Consider the following 12,786-nt stretch of genomic DNA (forward strand, 5'->3'; position numbering starts at 1 on the left):
CTGCAGTCGATTCGCGCCAACCCGGATATTCACGGTCTGCAGTGTAATGACTCTTCGTATAAGGTGGCCGCTTATGCGGACGATTTACTTTTCACTCTAGCGCGACCCCGGATTTCTCTCCCAGTTCTTCAGGAAGAACTACGACAATTCGGATCCCTCTCTAACTTTAAAATAAATACAGACAAGTCCGAAGTCCTGGATGTCTCCTTGACCCCGGATGAGGCAGGCGCAATCAAGGGGTCCTTTAACTACAGGTGGTGTCGTAACAGCATTCGGTACTTGGGGACCTGGATTCCCTCCGATCTGCGCACGGTTTTTCGTGAGAACTTCCCTAGGCTTTTGGATCGGATTCGTTGTGATTTGCGTAGATGGTCCTTTCCCCATATCTCCTGGCATGGAAGGGTTAATGTGGTAAAGATGAATGTGCTCCCTCGGCTTCTTTATCTCTTTCAGACACTCCCTGTCCCCATTCCGAAGGAGTTTTTCTCTGAACTTCGATCGCTGGTTGCCAACTATGTCTGGCTGGGGAAACGTCCGAGGATTCGCCACTCTGTTCTTATCAGGCCCAAAGAGAAGGGAGGGTTAGCTCTGCCTGACTTCCGCGGTTACTATCGCGCGACTCACCTGTTACGGATGCTGGAATGGCGATTCCATCCACCCGCCAAATTATTGATATCGTTAGAACAGGCCACCACGTCGATCCCTCTGTCTTCTAGTCTGGGTCTTCGCTCTGGTGTTCTTTGAGTGGCGAGGACCGAGAATCCCTTTGTCCGAGCTACTGTGATGGTCTGGAGGCAGAGGTGTGTGAGCGGGTCTCTTACCACTTATCCTTCCCCACTGACTCCTATAGCGGACAACCCGGACTTTGTTCCGGGACAAGAGCGGGGATTCCTGGCGTCACTAGGGAAGCCCCCGACCTTACCTTTGTCGGTGTTATGGGATCGAACTGCGCCGTTGCCGATCGAACGCGCACTTCCCGATGTTGAGCTCACTCTGCTGCGGCGCTTCCGCTATGGTCAGGTTACTCGGTATGGGCTTTCCCATACCGAGTATGAAGCTCTGACCAGACGCCCTACGCTGCCCAGGGGGTAAATATCTATCCTATACCGCCTGTTGATCGCGGCCGATCTCACGTTGCCGCCGCCGTTTCAGGGTTACTGGGAGGAGGTCCTGGGTGAGCCTCTGACTGACCAACAATGGGACAAGGTGTGTGAGTTGGCGCATAAATGTTCGGTGGCCTCCAAGGTTCAAGAAACAGCATATAAGCTGTTGTCACTATGGTACAGGACACCGGTGTCACTCGGACAGCTTTTTCCAGGCGTTGATACCGCCTGTTGGAGATGCGGTACGGAGCCTGGTACATACTTACACATATGGTGGAGTTGTGCTCAACTTCAACCATTCTGGCTTGGGGTGTTTCGATGTATGGGTGAGGTGGTGGGTCAAACGATATCACCGTCCCCGGGTCTTGGCCTTCTCCTTCATAGTGGGTCCTCCCGGGTCTCGGTGAAGCGCACGGTTTTGCGACATCTTCTTAACGCAGCGCGCTGCCTGATTCCTTTGTTTTGGAAGCGTACAGAGGTCCCCACTTTGCGCTTATGGGTAGCTAGGGTGGAGGAGATACGTGTGATGGAGGAGCTCTTGCATGTCTCCTCTGACAGGATGGAGAAATACTCAAGCACCTGGGCTTGTTGGCTTTCCTTCCTCTCGTCCACCACTCTACGGGATCTTCTCGCGTTCCCTTGAGCAACCCCGACTGGCTCTCCCTCCACCCACCTCTGTTCTTTGCCTTTCCTTTATTTTGTGTGTGTCCCCCTCCTACACGTTCTTCGTTGCTTCCTCAACACTAGCTCTCTCCTTTCCCTCTTTTCTTCTTCACCCCTTCATGCTCTTTTCTCCTTCTCCCCTTCCTGCTCTTTTCTCCACACCCCCCTTTTTTTTTTTTTTTCTTTTTTTTTTTTCTCTTCTCTTCTTTATATTCCACGAGGTTACGCAGCTCCGTTGCTGGGATTAGATTTCCAGCTACTGGACTCCTTCACAATTGCCAGGGTTTGTGATGCTCCACGGCATGCTCGTTTTTTTTGTGGTTTTTTTTTTCTACTTCTGTATCAGATTGTTGCACTCGCGATTCTCGTGCATATGTTAGACCGCCATGGTTCAACTTTGTACGATTACGTGTCCCTCTTCCTTTATCCTTTTTGGCTACCTTCCCCTCCCCTTTCCCAGGTTTCCTTTTACCCTTGCTCTGTTGAAAATCAATAAACAGTGATTTACCTGAGAAAAATATTTTGGTGTGCCGGCAGCACTCGCAGAGTTATAAGCGAGGTGCTGCGGCTCGCTCATGACGCTCTACCTCTGCTGATGGGTGCTAGACCCGCGGTACTTGCGGGTTTAGCACTCGCTTACATTTGTTTTGTTTATTGCAATGACGTCACTGCCTCTCCCATTGGTCCCCAGTCTGTCTTCCCGCCCTTGTTCCTTATTTAAACCCACTCCTTGGTTCTCTCGGTGCCCGTTCAATGAGTCACTGTATGTACTCTGGGTGTTTATGCTCTCTGCCTTATATCTCATTTGCCATAATTGTGTACCAGACCTCGGATTGCTTCTTGACTTCGCTCTCGTGCTGCCTGCCCCGACCTTGGATTGTTTTTGGTTCTCGCTCCTGTGCTGCCGGCCCCGACCTCAGATTGTTTCTGGATTTTGCTCCCGTGCTGCCTGACCCGACCTCAATATCTCCTGACCACGGTTTTCTGCCTCTGGCCCTGTATTGTTCTTCCGCCTTGGACTTTCTGCCTGTACGCTCCGTGACATACATACGTCTCTGCATAGTGGTTCCATTACCTGGGTTTGTCTAGGTCCCGACGTAACATATTGAACGGGCCAGTGAAATGGACCCCGCGGAGATGGCCAATATACACTCACGTCAAGAATTACAGGACCAGTTGCTTGCGTCCCACTCGTCTCAGCTACAGTCGCTGGCTCAAAAGATGGACACTATGACAGACCTGATAAGGTCACTGACGGTCACGCCGTCCACACGCACACCTTTCGCTCCCAGGGATCCCAGTCCTGAGGAACAAGGAGCCACTGCTCGGTTACCGCTGCCAGACAAGTTTGCGGGTGACCCTAAAGACTGCAGAGGTTTCCTGAACCAATGCCTGCTCCATTTCAGAAACCATCCACAGGCCTTCCGTTCCCAATCCAAACGGGTGTCTTTCGTCATATCGCTGCTAAAGGGCGAGGCCTTAGTTTGGGCGTCCCCCCTGATTGAACAGAGATCCGAACTCCTTGACGACTGCCCTGCCTTCATGGAGGCACTAAGGTCAGTCTTTGATACACCTGACCACCGAGACGTCCCTACTAGAGCTACAACAAGGACACAAGACCCTCGCACAGTATACCATCAACTTCCGCACTTTGGCCTGTGAACTTCAGTGGGACGCGGGAGTCTTACGGGCCGCGTACCGGAAGGGTCTAAACGAGAAGCTAAAGGACGCCCTCCTGTTCCATGAGCCACCGTCCGACCTAGAAGAACCTGGTTCTGGAGATCGCTCCAACAGATCCCAAACTACTGGTTCCCAAACACTATTGGGAGTACCTCGATGTCTTCTCGAAAAAACAGGCCGAACGTTTGCCTCCACATAGACCCTATGACTGTGCCATTGACTTGTTACCCGGTACCACGCCTCTGTAAAAAAATAGATATTCTGTCCCTTTGATAACAGAGATCTACAATGGACTAAAAGGGGCGACCGTCTTCACTAAATTGGCTCTAAGAGCGGCCTACAATCTCATACGGATAAAACAAAACGACGGATGGAAAACCGCATTCAATACAAGATTTGGCCACTACGAATATCAAGTGATGCCATTCGGCCTCTGCAACGCACCAGCCGTGTTCCAAACATTCGAGAACAACGTCTTCCGGGACATGTTACTCTCTCACGTGATAGTCTATCTCGACGACATCCTCGTGTTTTCCCCGGACATCATCACCTACCGTAAGCACCTCCGTTCTGTGTTACAACGTTTAAAGGAGAACGGTCTTTACGCCAAAGCCGAGAAATGTGCCTTTGAAAAAACAAGCCTACCCTTCCTTGGATATATCATCTCGGCTAAGGGACTAGAAATGGATCCTGAGAAGTTGAAGGCGATCACAGCTTGGCCGGTTCCTAGGACAATAAAAGCAGTACAACGCTTTCTTGGTTTCACAAATTATTACCGGCGCTTCATCCACAATTACGCCAGCATCGCGGCCCCCATTACAGCACTCACCAAGAAGGGGGCCAATCCCCAAATCTGGTCGGATGAAGCCATCAAAGCGTTCACTCGGTTGAAACATGCCTTCATTTCGGCTCCGATCCTGCAACGTCCTGATCCTGCTCTCCAGTATATCCTGGAGGTCGACGCATCAGAAACCGGCGCTGGTCCTCTCCTCTCGCAATGGAACCCAACCACATCCAAGTGCCTGCCGTGTACCTTCTACTCAAAAAGGTTCACACCCGCAGAACGCATATCGGCCTGGACCACAAAATACCAAAGCCGATGCCCTTTCACGACAATTTGACAACCAGCACGACTTCTGTCACAACTAACCCATCATACCACCAATGCGCATCATTTCTTTCCTGTCATCCGCAGTGATGTCCAAGATCCGTTTACATCAAGCCCATATCACGTCGTCCCAAAAACCACCTTCTGGTCGCCTGTACGTTCCGCAGCGGTTCCGCACAGCAGTCTTACGGTGGGGACACAACTCTTCTCTCGCTAGTCACCCTGGTTCCCTCAAAATGAAATATCTAATTCGCTAAATGTTTTTGGTGGCCATCCTTGTCTCGTGACATCCACTCATATATCGCAGCTTGTCCTCAGTGTTCCCGTCACAAGTCCCCACGCACTCGTCCTCCTGGTCTCTTATTACCACTTCCTGTGCCCAAGACCCCTACACGCTGCCCGGACTAAGCACCGGGGACTCAGAAGCACCGGTAAGTTGGGTGAGGGCATAACACAGGAGGATCCAGGTCCCCTGCATCTGAGTCCCCGGTGAGTCCCCGCTGCAGCGGAAGTTGTCTACGTGAATCGCGTAGAGCTCTACACGCTGTCCGGACTAAGCACCAGGGACTCAGAAGCACCGGTAAGTTGGGGGGGCATAAAACAGGAGGATCCAGGTCCCCTGCATCACTGCGGGGGATCTGGATCTTAGTCTCATAGTTAGACCTATTTGAGGTCTGATTATAAGATGACCCCGATTATAAGACGAGGGGTATTTTTTAGAGCATTTGCTCTGGAAAAAACCTTGTCTTATAATCGAGCAAATACGGTATATATATATATCTACACATACTAACATACGCCTGTCCATACATACACATTTATACACTGCCCTCACCACACAACCCTGCCTTTACACACACATATATATATATATATATATATATATATACACACCAGCTTACAAACACACAAATACCTACACTGCTCTTACACATACCTGACCATACACATACACTGACCTTACGCCCTTTTCTCCCCATCTCTTACCTTTCTCATCTTCTATCTTCTATCCAGTTGTGGGAGCGTGAGGTCTGTCATTTCAGACCTCTGCTTTACTGCTCCCTCATCACTACGCGCCGGCAATTGATGCCGAGCGCCGGGATATGACATCATCCCCGCGCTCTGCATCAATAGCCGGCACGTGGTGATTAGGGAGCACGGAAGCCGAGGTCTGAAGTGCCAGACCTCGAGCTCCCCAATATTGGGCTAGTTAGAGGGAGGTCATGATCTCCCCAACCAGCCCTGCTCATCAGGCGCCCGCTGATCAGGGCTAGTTGGGGAGATCACGATCTTGCACCTACCTTGGCGCGGCCCTGAAGACCGGCCCAGGGGAGGCTTCTCTGCTCGCCCCTCCCCTAGAGATACGCTACAGTTTTAGGGGCTTCGTGGGGAATCGTGATTCTCCAGTCTGGCTTGGTAAGTTTGAGCACCGGGCGTATAAGACGATCCCCGACTTTTGAGAAGATTTTCATGGGTTAAAAAGTCGTCGGAAAATACGGTAGGTTTTCTAACCTTATGTGCTTTTCTTCCTACCTTCTCAAAGGTTCCAATCCTTATTCCAACTTGTTCTTTATATTTAAAGTAACATTTTGAACATTTAAAAGTCTCACTACAAATATTTAGATGGCTTCTACCACACCTGCACATTTTTTCCAGTTTGGACGAGGAGTGCTACAGCGCTGCATATCTTCTATTTTCATGTGGAAATTATCACGCTGCTGTACAACTTGATGGTTAATCTCTAAAAGAGATTTATGTTCAGTTTGCAACTGCCAAAGATCTTTCTGTAGCAATTCAACCTAAAAAATAGATAACAGACTTCAGTGGATGGTCTTTCACAGTCCAATGTAGTTAAAACGGTTGAAGTCAATAAATGTTACGTGTGAAGATACTTTGCAAACATGAGTGTCCTCCTCGCAATGGTTTTTCCTTTCCCCCCTACATCTTTAAAGACATTTACAGAACACATAATTTTACCATATTATAGGGCACTTTAAAAGTTTGTATGTTATATAAACATGGGTAATAATGCAACATCTACAGTGGGGCAAAAAAGTATTTAGTCAGCCACCAATTGTGCAAGTTCTCCCACTTACAAAGATGAGAGAGGCCTGTCATTTTCACCATAGGTACACTTCAACTATGAGAGACAGAATGAGACAACAAAGTCCATAAATCACTGTCTGATTTTTAAAGAATTTATTTGCAAATTATGGTGGAAAATAAGTATTTGGTCAATAACAAATGTTCATATCAATACTTTGTTATATACCCTTTGTTGGCAATGACAGAGGTCAAACGTTTTCTGTAAGTCTTCACAAGGTTTTCACACAATATTGCTGGTATTTTGGACCATTCCTCCATGCAGATCTCCTCTAGAGCAGTGATGTTTTGGTGCTGTCGCTGGGCAACACGGACCTTCAACTCCCTCCAAAGGTTTCCTATGGGGTTGATATCTGGAGACTGGCTAGGCCACTCCAGGACCTTGAAATGCTTCTTACTCCTTCGTTGCCCGGGCAGTGTGTTTGGGATCATTGTCATGCTGAAAGACCCAGCCACATTTAATCTTCAATGCCCTTGCTGATGGAAGGAGGTTTTCACTCTAAATCTCACGATACATGGCCCCATTCATTCTTTCCTTTACACGGATCGGTCGTCCTGGTCCCTTTGCAGAAAAACAGCCCCAAAGCATGATGTTTCCACCCCCATGCTTCACCGTAGGTATGGTGTTCTTTGGATGCAACTCAGCATTCTTTCTCCTCCAAAAACGACAAGTTGAGTTTCTACCAAAAAGTTCTACCTTGGTTTCATCTGACCACGTCTGGCACTGCATGATTTGAGTCCCTGGCGGTGTAGTGTGTTACTGATGGTAGCCTTTGTTACTTTGGTCCCAACTCTCTGCAGGTCATTCACTAGGTCCCCCCATGTGGTTCTGGGATTTTTGCTCACCGTTCTTGTGATCATTTTGACACCACGGGGTGAGATCTTGCGTGGAGCCCCGATCGAGGGGGATTATCAGTGGTCCTGTATGTCTTCCATTTTCGAATAATTGCTCCCACAGTTGATTTCTTCACACCAAGCTGCTTGCCTATTGCAGATTCAGTCTTCCCAGCCTGGTGCAGGTCTACAATTTTGTTTCTGGTGTCCTTCGACAGCTCTTTGGTCTTGGCCATAGTGGGGTTTGGAGTGTGACTGTATGAGGTTGTGGACAGGTGTCTTTTATACTGATAACAAGTTCAAACAGGTGCCATTAATACAGGTAACAAGTGGAGGACAGAGGAAACTCTTTAAGAAGATGTTACAGGTCTGTGAGAGCCAGATATCTTGCTTGTTTGTAGGTGACCAAATACTTATTTTACCGAGGAATTTACCAATGAATTCATTAGAAATCCTACAATGTGATTTCCTGTATTCTTTCCCCCCATTCTGTCTCTCATAGTTGAAGTGTACCTATGGTGAAAATTACAGGCCTCTCTCATCTTTTGAAGTGGGAGAACTTGCACAATTGGTGGCTAAATACTTTTTTGCCCCACTGTACATTATTTGTTTCCTACAATGTACATACACACACACACATTAAAGGAGATATGTATTAAGAGGTCACTGAAAAATGTGTCAAAAAAAAGGGTAGTTCAAGAATTGAGACTTCATGATTAGCAATCTTTTTTTCTTTTGTAATAAAGCATCGATAGTTTCTCCATGGAAGCGTGGTTTTTATTTTGTACATGTTCATATTCACATATGACATGGTTGATGTCAGGGAAAATAAATTTGGCACATAATATATTTATTAAAATTCAAGGTCTCATCAAGTTTCTGCATTACAATGGCACAAAATTCATTAAACAATAGGTTTAATTATATGGCCTTACTTAAATGGAATTTACTAATTTGCTATATCTGGAAAATGCTTTGTACCTTGGGAATATGAATCAAGTGTAGCATACCCTTTCATATGCACTAAGGGATGATATTACTATTGTAATTATAATCATAATTATTATAATCTCATTCTGTTCCTTTGAGGTTCACATAATTCATATTTTCTCTCCACTCTCTCTTCAAATTGCAGTACTAAATCAGCGTCAGGGCCCTACCTCACAGTTCTTTGACCACTTTTCTGCCTGGCTACTCTTCTTCCTCTTTTCTAATATCCCCTCTTTTTATGGGTGATGTTAACATTGCTTTTGACATGCCTAACAAAGTCTGTTAGCTCCAAACTACTCTCCCTCTTCCTGGTCTTTCTCAGTGATCTAACGCCCCTACACACACTGAGGGACACTCACTTGATCTGCCGCACTGCTGAGTACTACTTCACAAAATCCAAATCCAGCGAAGACTTAACTCATTGCAAATTTATGCTTCGCACCTACAACTCTCTCAAAGTCTTCTCTCTCGCTAAACAACTCTACTTCTCTACTCTCACATTCTCCCTTTCTTCCAACCAGTCACAGCCTTTTTTCTACCTTTTCTGTCCCTCTATACCCACACCACAAACCTCTCTCATTGCCCAAGATCTTGCTACCCACTTCAAACTAAAACTATTAGACAAGACCTCTCTTCTTTGCAAACCCCTCCTACACCACCCACCATCACTTCCCCTTAACCCCATACTAACTGCCTTCTTTCTTCCTCTCACCCAACAACCTGTCCCCTTGACCCCATCCCATCATAATTCCTAAAGTCTCTGTCCCCATCCATTAGTCCATCACTTACCCACCTATTTAATCTTACTCTATCATTTGGAACTGTACCAACTAGCTTCAAGCATGAGCTAATCACACTCATCCTACAAAAATCTTAGATCCTATTTGTCTAACTACCGCCCTATCTCTCAGCTTCCTTTTACCCCTAAGTCGCTTTAACGACTTGTGTACAATTACCTTAGAAACTTCATCTCCTCTAATTCCCTCCTTGACCCTCTACATTCTGGTTTCAAACCCCTTCACTTTACTGAAACAACTCTAACAAAAGGCTCCAACGTCTTGCTCCCTGCCAAAGCAAAAAGTCACTACTCCATTCACTACTCCATTCTAATACTCTTGGATCTCTGTGCTGCTTTTGATACTGTTGATCACCACCACCACTTTCTTGACTCACTTTCTTCTATAGGCATTAAAGATACAGCTCTCTCCTGGATCTTCTCATATCTGTCTAAGTGTTCCTTCTCTGTCAGCTTCTCTGGCAAGACATCATCACCTTTTTCGGTTGGAAGAAAGTCCCCCAAGAATCAGTCCTTGGTCCTCTGCTGTTCTCTCTTTATACTTCATCTCTAATCTTCTTCTGATCTCTCTCTGTCTCTCACGTCCCTTATTATCAACTGCTTGTCTGCCATTTCTTCATGGATGTCACAATGCTACCTGAAACTTAATCTTTCTAAAACTGAACTGATTATCTTCCCTCCTTCCATATCCACCCCAGTACCTGAATTCTCTATCTCCATTAACTACACGATTATCTCTCCTACTAACCAGGCCCGATGCCTAGAGGTCATGCTTGATTCAAACCTCTCCTTTATCCTTCACATTCAGTCCCTCAGTAAATCATCCTGCTTGCACGTAAAAAACATCTCTCGCATCTGTCCATTCCTCACCCATGAATCCAAAAAAAGTTGGTTCATTTACAGTCTCTCTCCTCTGCAGACTTTCCTAAATGCTGCTGCTAGGCTTATCTTCTTTGCAAACTGCTCTTCTTCTGCTTCCCCACTCTGCAAAATCCTTCACTGGCTACCTTTTACCTTTATAATTAAATTTAAAATACTTATACTAACATATAAGGCCCTCCATAACACTGCTCCTCCATAAATTTCTACCCTCATAAACAAACTACTCAATATTTACGTTCTTCCCATGGGCTAAGGAGTTTGTCCTTACTTATAACCTCTTCCTTTCCTCGTCTACAAGATTTCACTTATGCTGCCCCATACCTCTGGAACCTACTTCCACTGAACCTTCAGCTTTCAACTTCCCTCCCAACATTGAAGTAAAATCCTTAGTTGCTAGAGCTTCCCTGTCACTGATACAACCAAATTATGTCTCACCTTTCTCTGTTCCTATTGTTTATGCTCACCCCATTCTCTCATTATTGTAAGATTATGAGCAGGGCTCTCTTCACCTAATGGATCAGTGTGTCTTAGTCTGTCAATTCTAGTCTTGTCCTACCCCTTGAATATATAAGAAGCACTGCATAGATTATTGGATTTATATAAAAAGCTATATATAAAACAAAAGATAATAATAATAATATCCATCTTTATTGTGACAGAATTAGCAACTTGTAACAGGAATAGGACTGCAGAGGCTGAAAGTGAGAACATAGACCAATTTATTGCAACCAGAATGGGCTGTTTTTACCAGACAGGGGTCCTTGACATGCAGTGGCACATTCAAAATGTACTTGTATATTAATAACATATCCTCATCTAAGATACCTTTTGTTTGCTTTTTAGTATAAATAAATCCAACTTTTCTAGCCTTTATAGATTTATACAGAGGCAAAATTATATTTTGCTTGTGTGAGCGAAAATCCCATTTTATTAATGGAGCAGCTGTCTGACATTTAACACTGTTGCTAAGTTTACTGCCTACAGTTATTCCTAAATTCCTCTCATTTAATGAGAACACAAACCCATCTGACATTCAGCATCAGTAGTTGGAACCTGGATGCGGAGGATGGTCCCAGTGAGATAGAGAATAAGGCAGAGCACAGTGTTAAGTAGACAGAGACTAGGTTGCAAATAAGATGGGAAAGGAAAAGTGGAATTAAACAGACACAGTAGCCAAAACAGGATTGAACACAACTAGGCAAAAGCAAGCCAAATCTGCAGACAGAATTGTGGTCACAGGAACAGGCCAAGTCAGGAATGAAAAGAGGGCTCAAAGTACAAAATTATTCAACTAACCAACAAAGGGCACAGAGGAAGTTAACTGGACTTCCCTCTATAAGAAGCAGAAAGCGTGTATATGCACATTGCACAACAAAGTGACTGTGCTACACGAGGCAGACCAGGAATTAGGCTTACCCACAAAGCAGAAGATGAAGTGGGAGGATGAAGAGGATCGGTGCCGTTGTGCACCATGATGCAAGTAAGTCTTAACAGCACTCCCTCCACGAGGATCGCCCATAGATTGTTAATTCTACAAGCTAATTATATTACATAATATTTTGTAAACTTCCACTGGGAGGCTCTGTCACAGACACTTTGGTATAGTTCAAGGGGATATATATGCTATATATAGTATAGACAAGGGGAACTCAGGGAGCTTTGGTAGCTGCACTGATTCTAGAAAAGTCTGCATATCAGCATGAGGGACCTCCTCCCTTGCATTGAGCTTTTTATAGTAGGACTGGAACCTCTGGTAATCTCTGTCTTGGAGGAGACAAGGGTATCATCCTCGAGATGTATGACTGGGATGTGTGACCTTGGTTCTTATTAGATATGCTAATAGCTTACCCGGTATGGTTGCCTGGTGGTACATGGTTCCGCTTTTATATCTAATGTAGCCAGCTGGATGATCCAATCCAATATTGCCTGTAAATATATCTACTATAGGTTGGAGTTCAGAGCATTTGGGTTTTTTATTGCTCAACTTCCTCAGCTGCTTTATAGTTTCATTTCTCTTTTTAGAAGTGTACCTTGAGCACTGCCTTTGCCGCCTCCCGAGACAACATCGGGGTGTCCACATGTGCCACATTTCTGTGTAAATACTCATCCCATGATAGCTGTAGACTAGAGCAGAACTCTAGGGATATATATTGTAAAGGACACATTGTCAGGCTCCCAGGCCTGCTCCACGAAGCTCCCTACCCCCCAGAATTTAAAGATTACTTATTCTGCTTCTGTTTCCTAGATCGTATCATTATTCTCTTGAGTGGATTGTAGACCTTAGTTTGGTGACCGAGTCCTAAAGTAAGGCAGATGTAGATTCTTGACTCTCTCCTCCATCTCTTCCCTCTAGTTCTTCTCCAATGTTTGTTGCCGTTTCCCCAATTTGCTGTCTAATCAGGGATATAGTTTGTCCACCACATGCCTGGTAATCAGTAACATCTTTCCTCAGGTGTTGTAGTCACCGGAGGGTTTAAATTTTCAGCGTCTGTCTTTCTGTGGGAGTTTTTTTCTTTGAGTTGACTTTTCTCTGGGGGGGTTTACAGTCATAGTTGTAGGCCCGTCAAGGCATAAGTTGTATATTGTAAATAGTATTTCCTGGCAGAAAAAAGGATGCTTCATCTGTA

The 12,786-nt window shown here is 45.5% G+C and overlaps 1 protein-coding gene across 1 annotated transcript in view; it reads right to left on the bottom strand.

Annotated features, from left to right (window-relative positions):
* LOC149298591 (translin-associated factor X-interacting protein 1-like) overlaps positions 1-12,786 on the bottom strand; it is a 66,467-nt gene that overhangs the window by 16,991 nt on the left and 36,690 nt on the right. Inside the window, exon 7 of the mRNA XM_089487328.1 lies at positions 6,194-6,353. Within this exon, the coding sequence (XP_089343454.1) occupies positions 6,194-6,353 (160 nt within the window). The remainder of the gene's footprint in view (positions 1-6,193; positions 6,354-12,786) is intronic.

The sequence above is a fragment of the Sceloporus occidentalis genome, unplaced genomic scaffold (genome assembly GCF_023333645.1).
Source record: "Sceloporus occidentalis isolate IW3139 unplaced genomic scaffold, rSceOcc1.0.p SCAF_32, whole genome shotgun sequence".
Taxonomy (NCBI): Eukaryota; Metazoa; Chordata; class Lepidosauria; order Squamata; family Phrynosomatidae; genus Sceloporus; species Sceloporus occidentalis.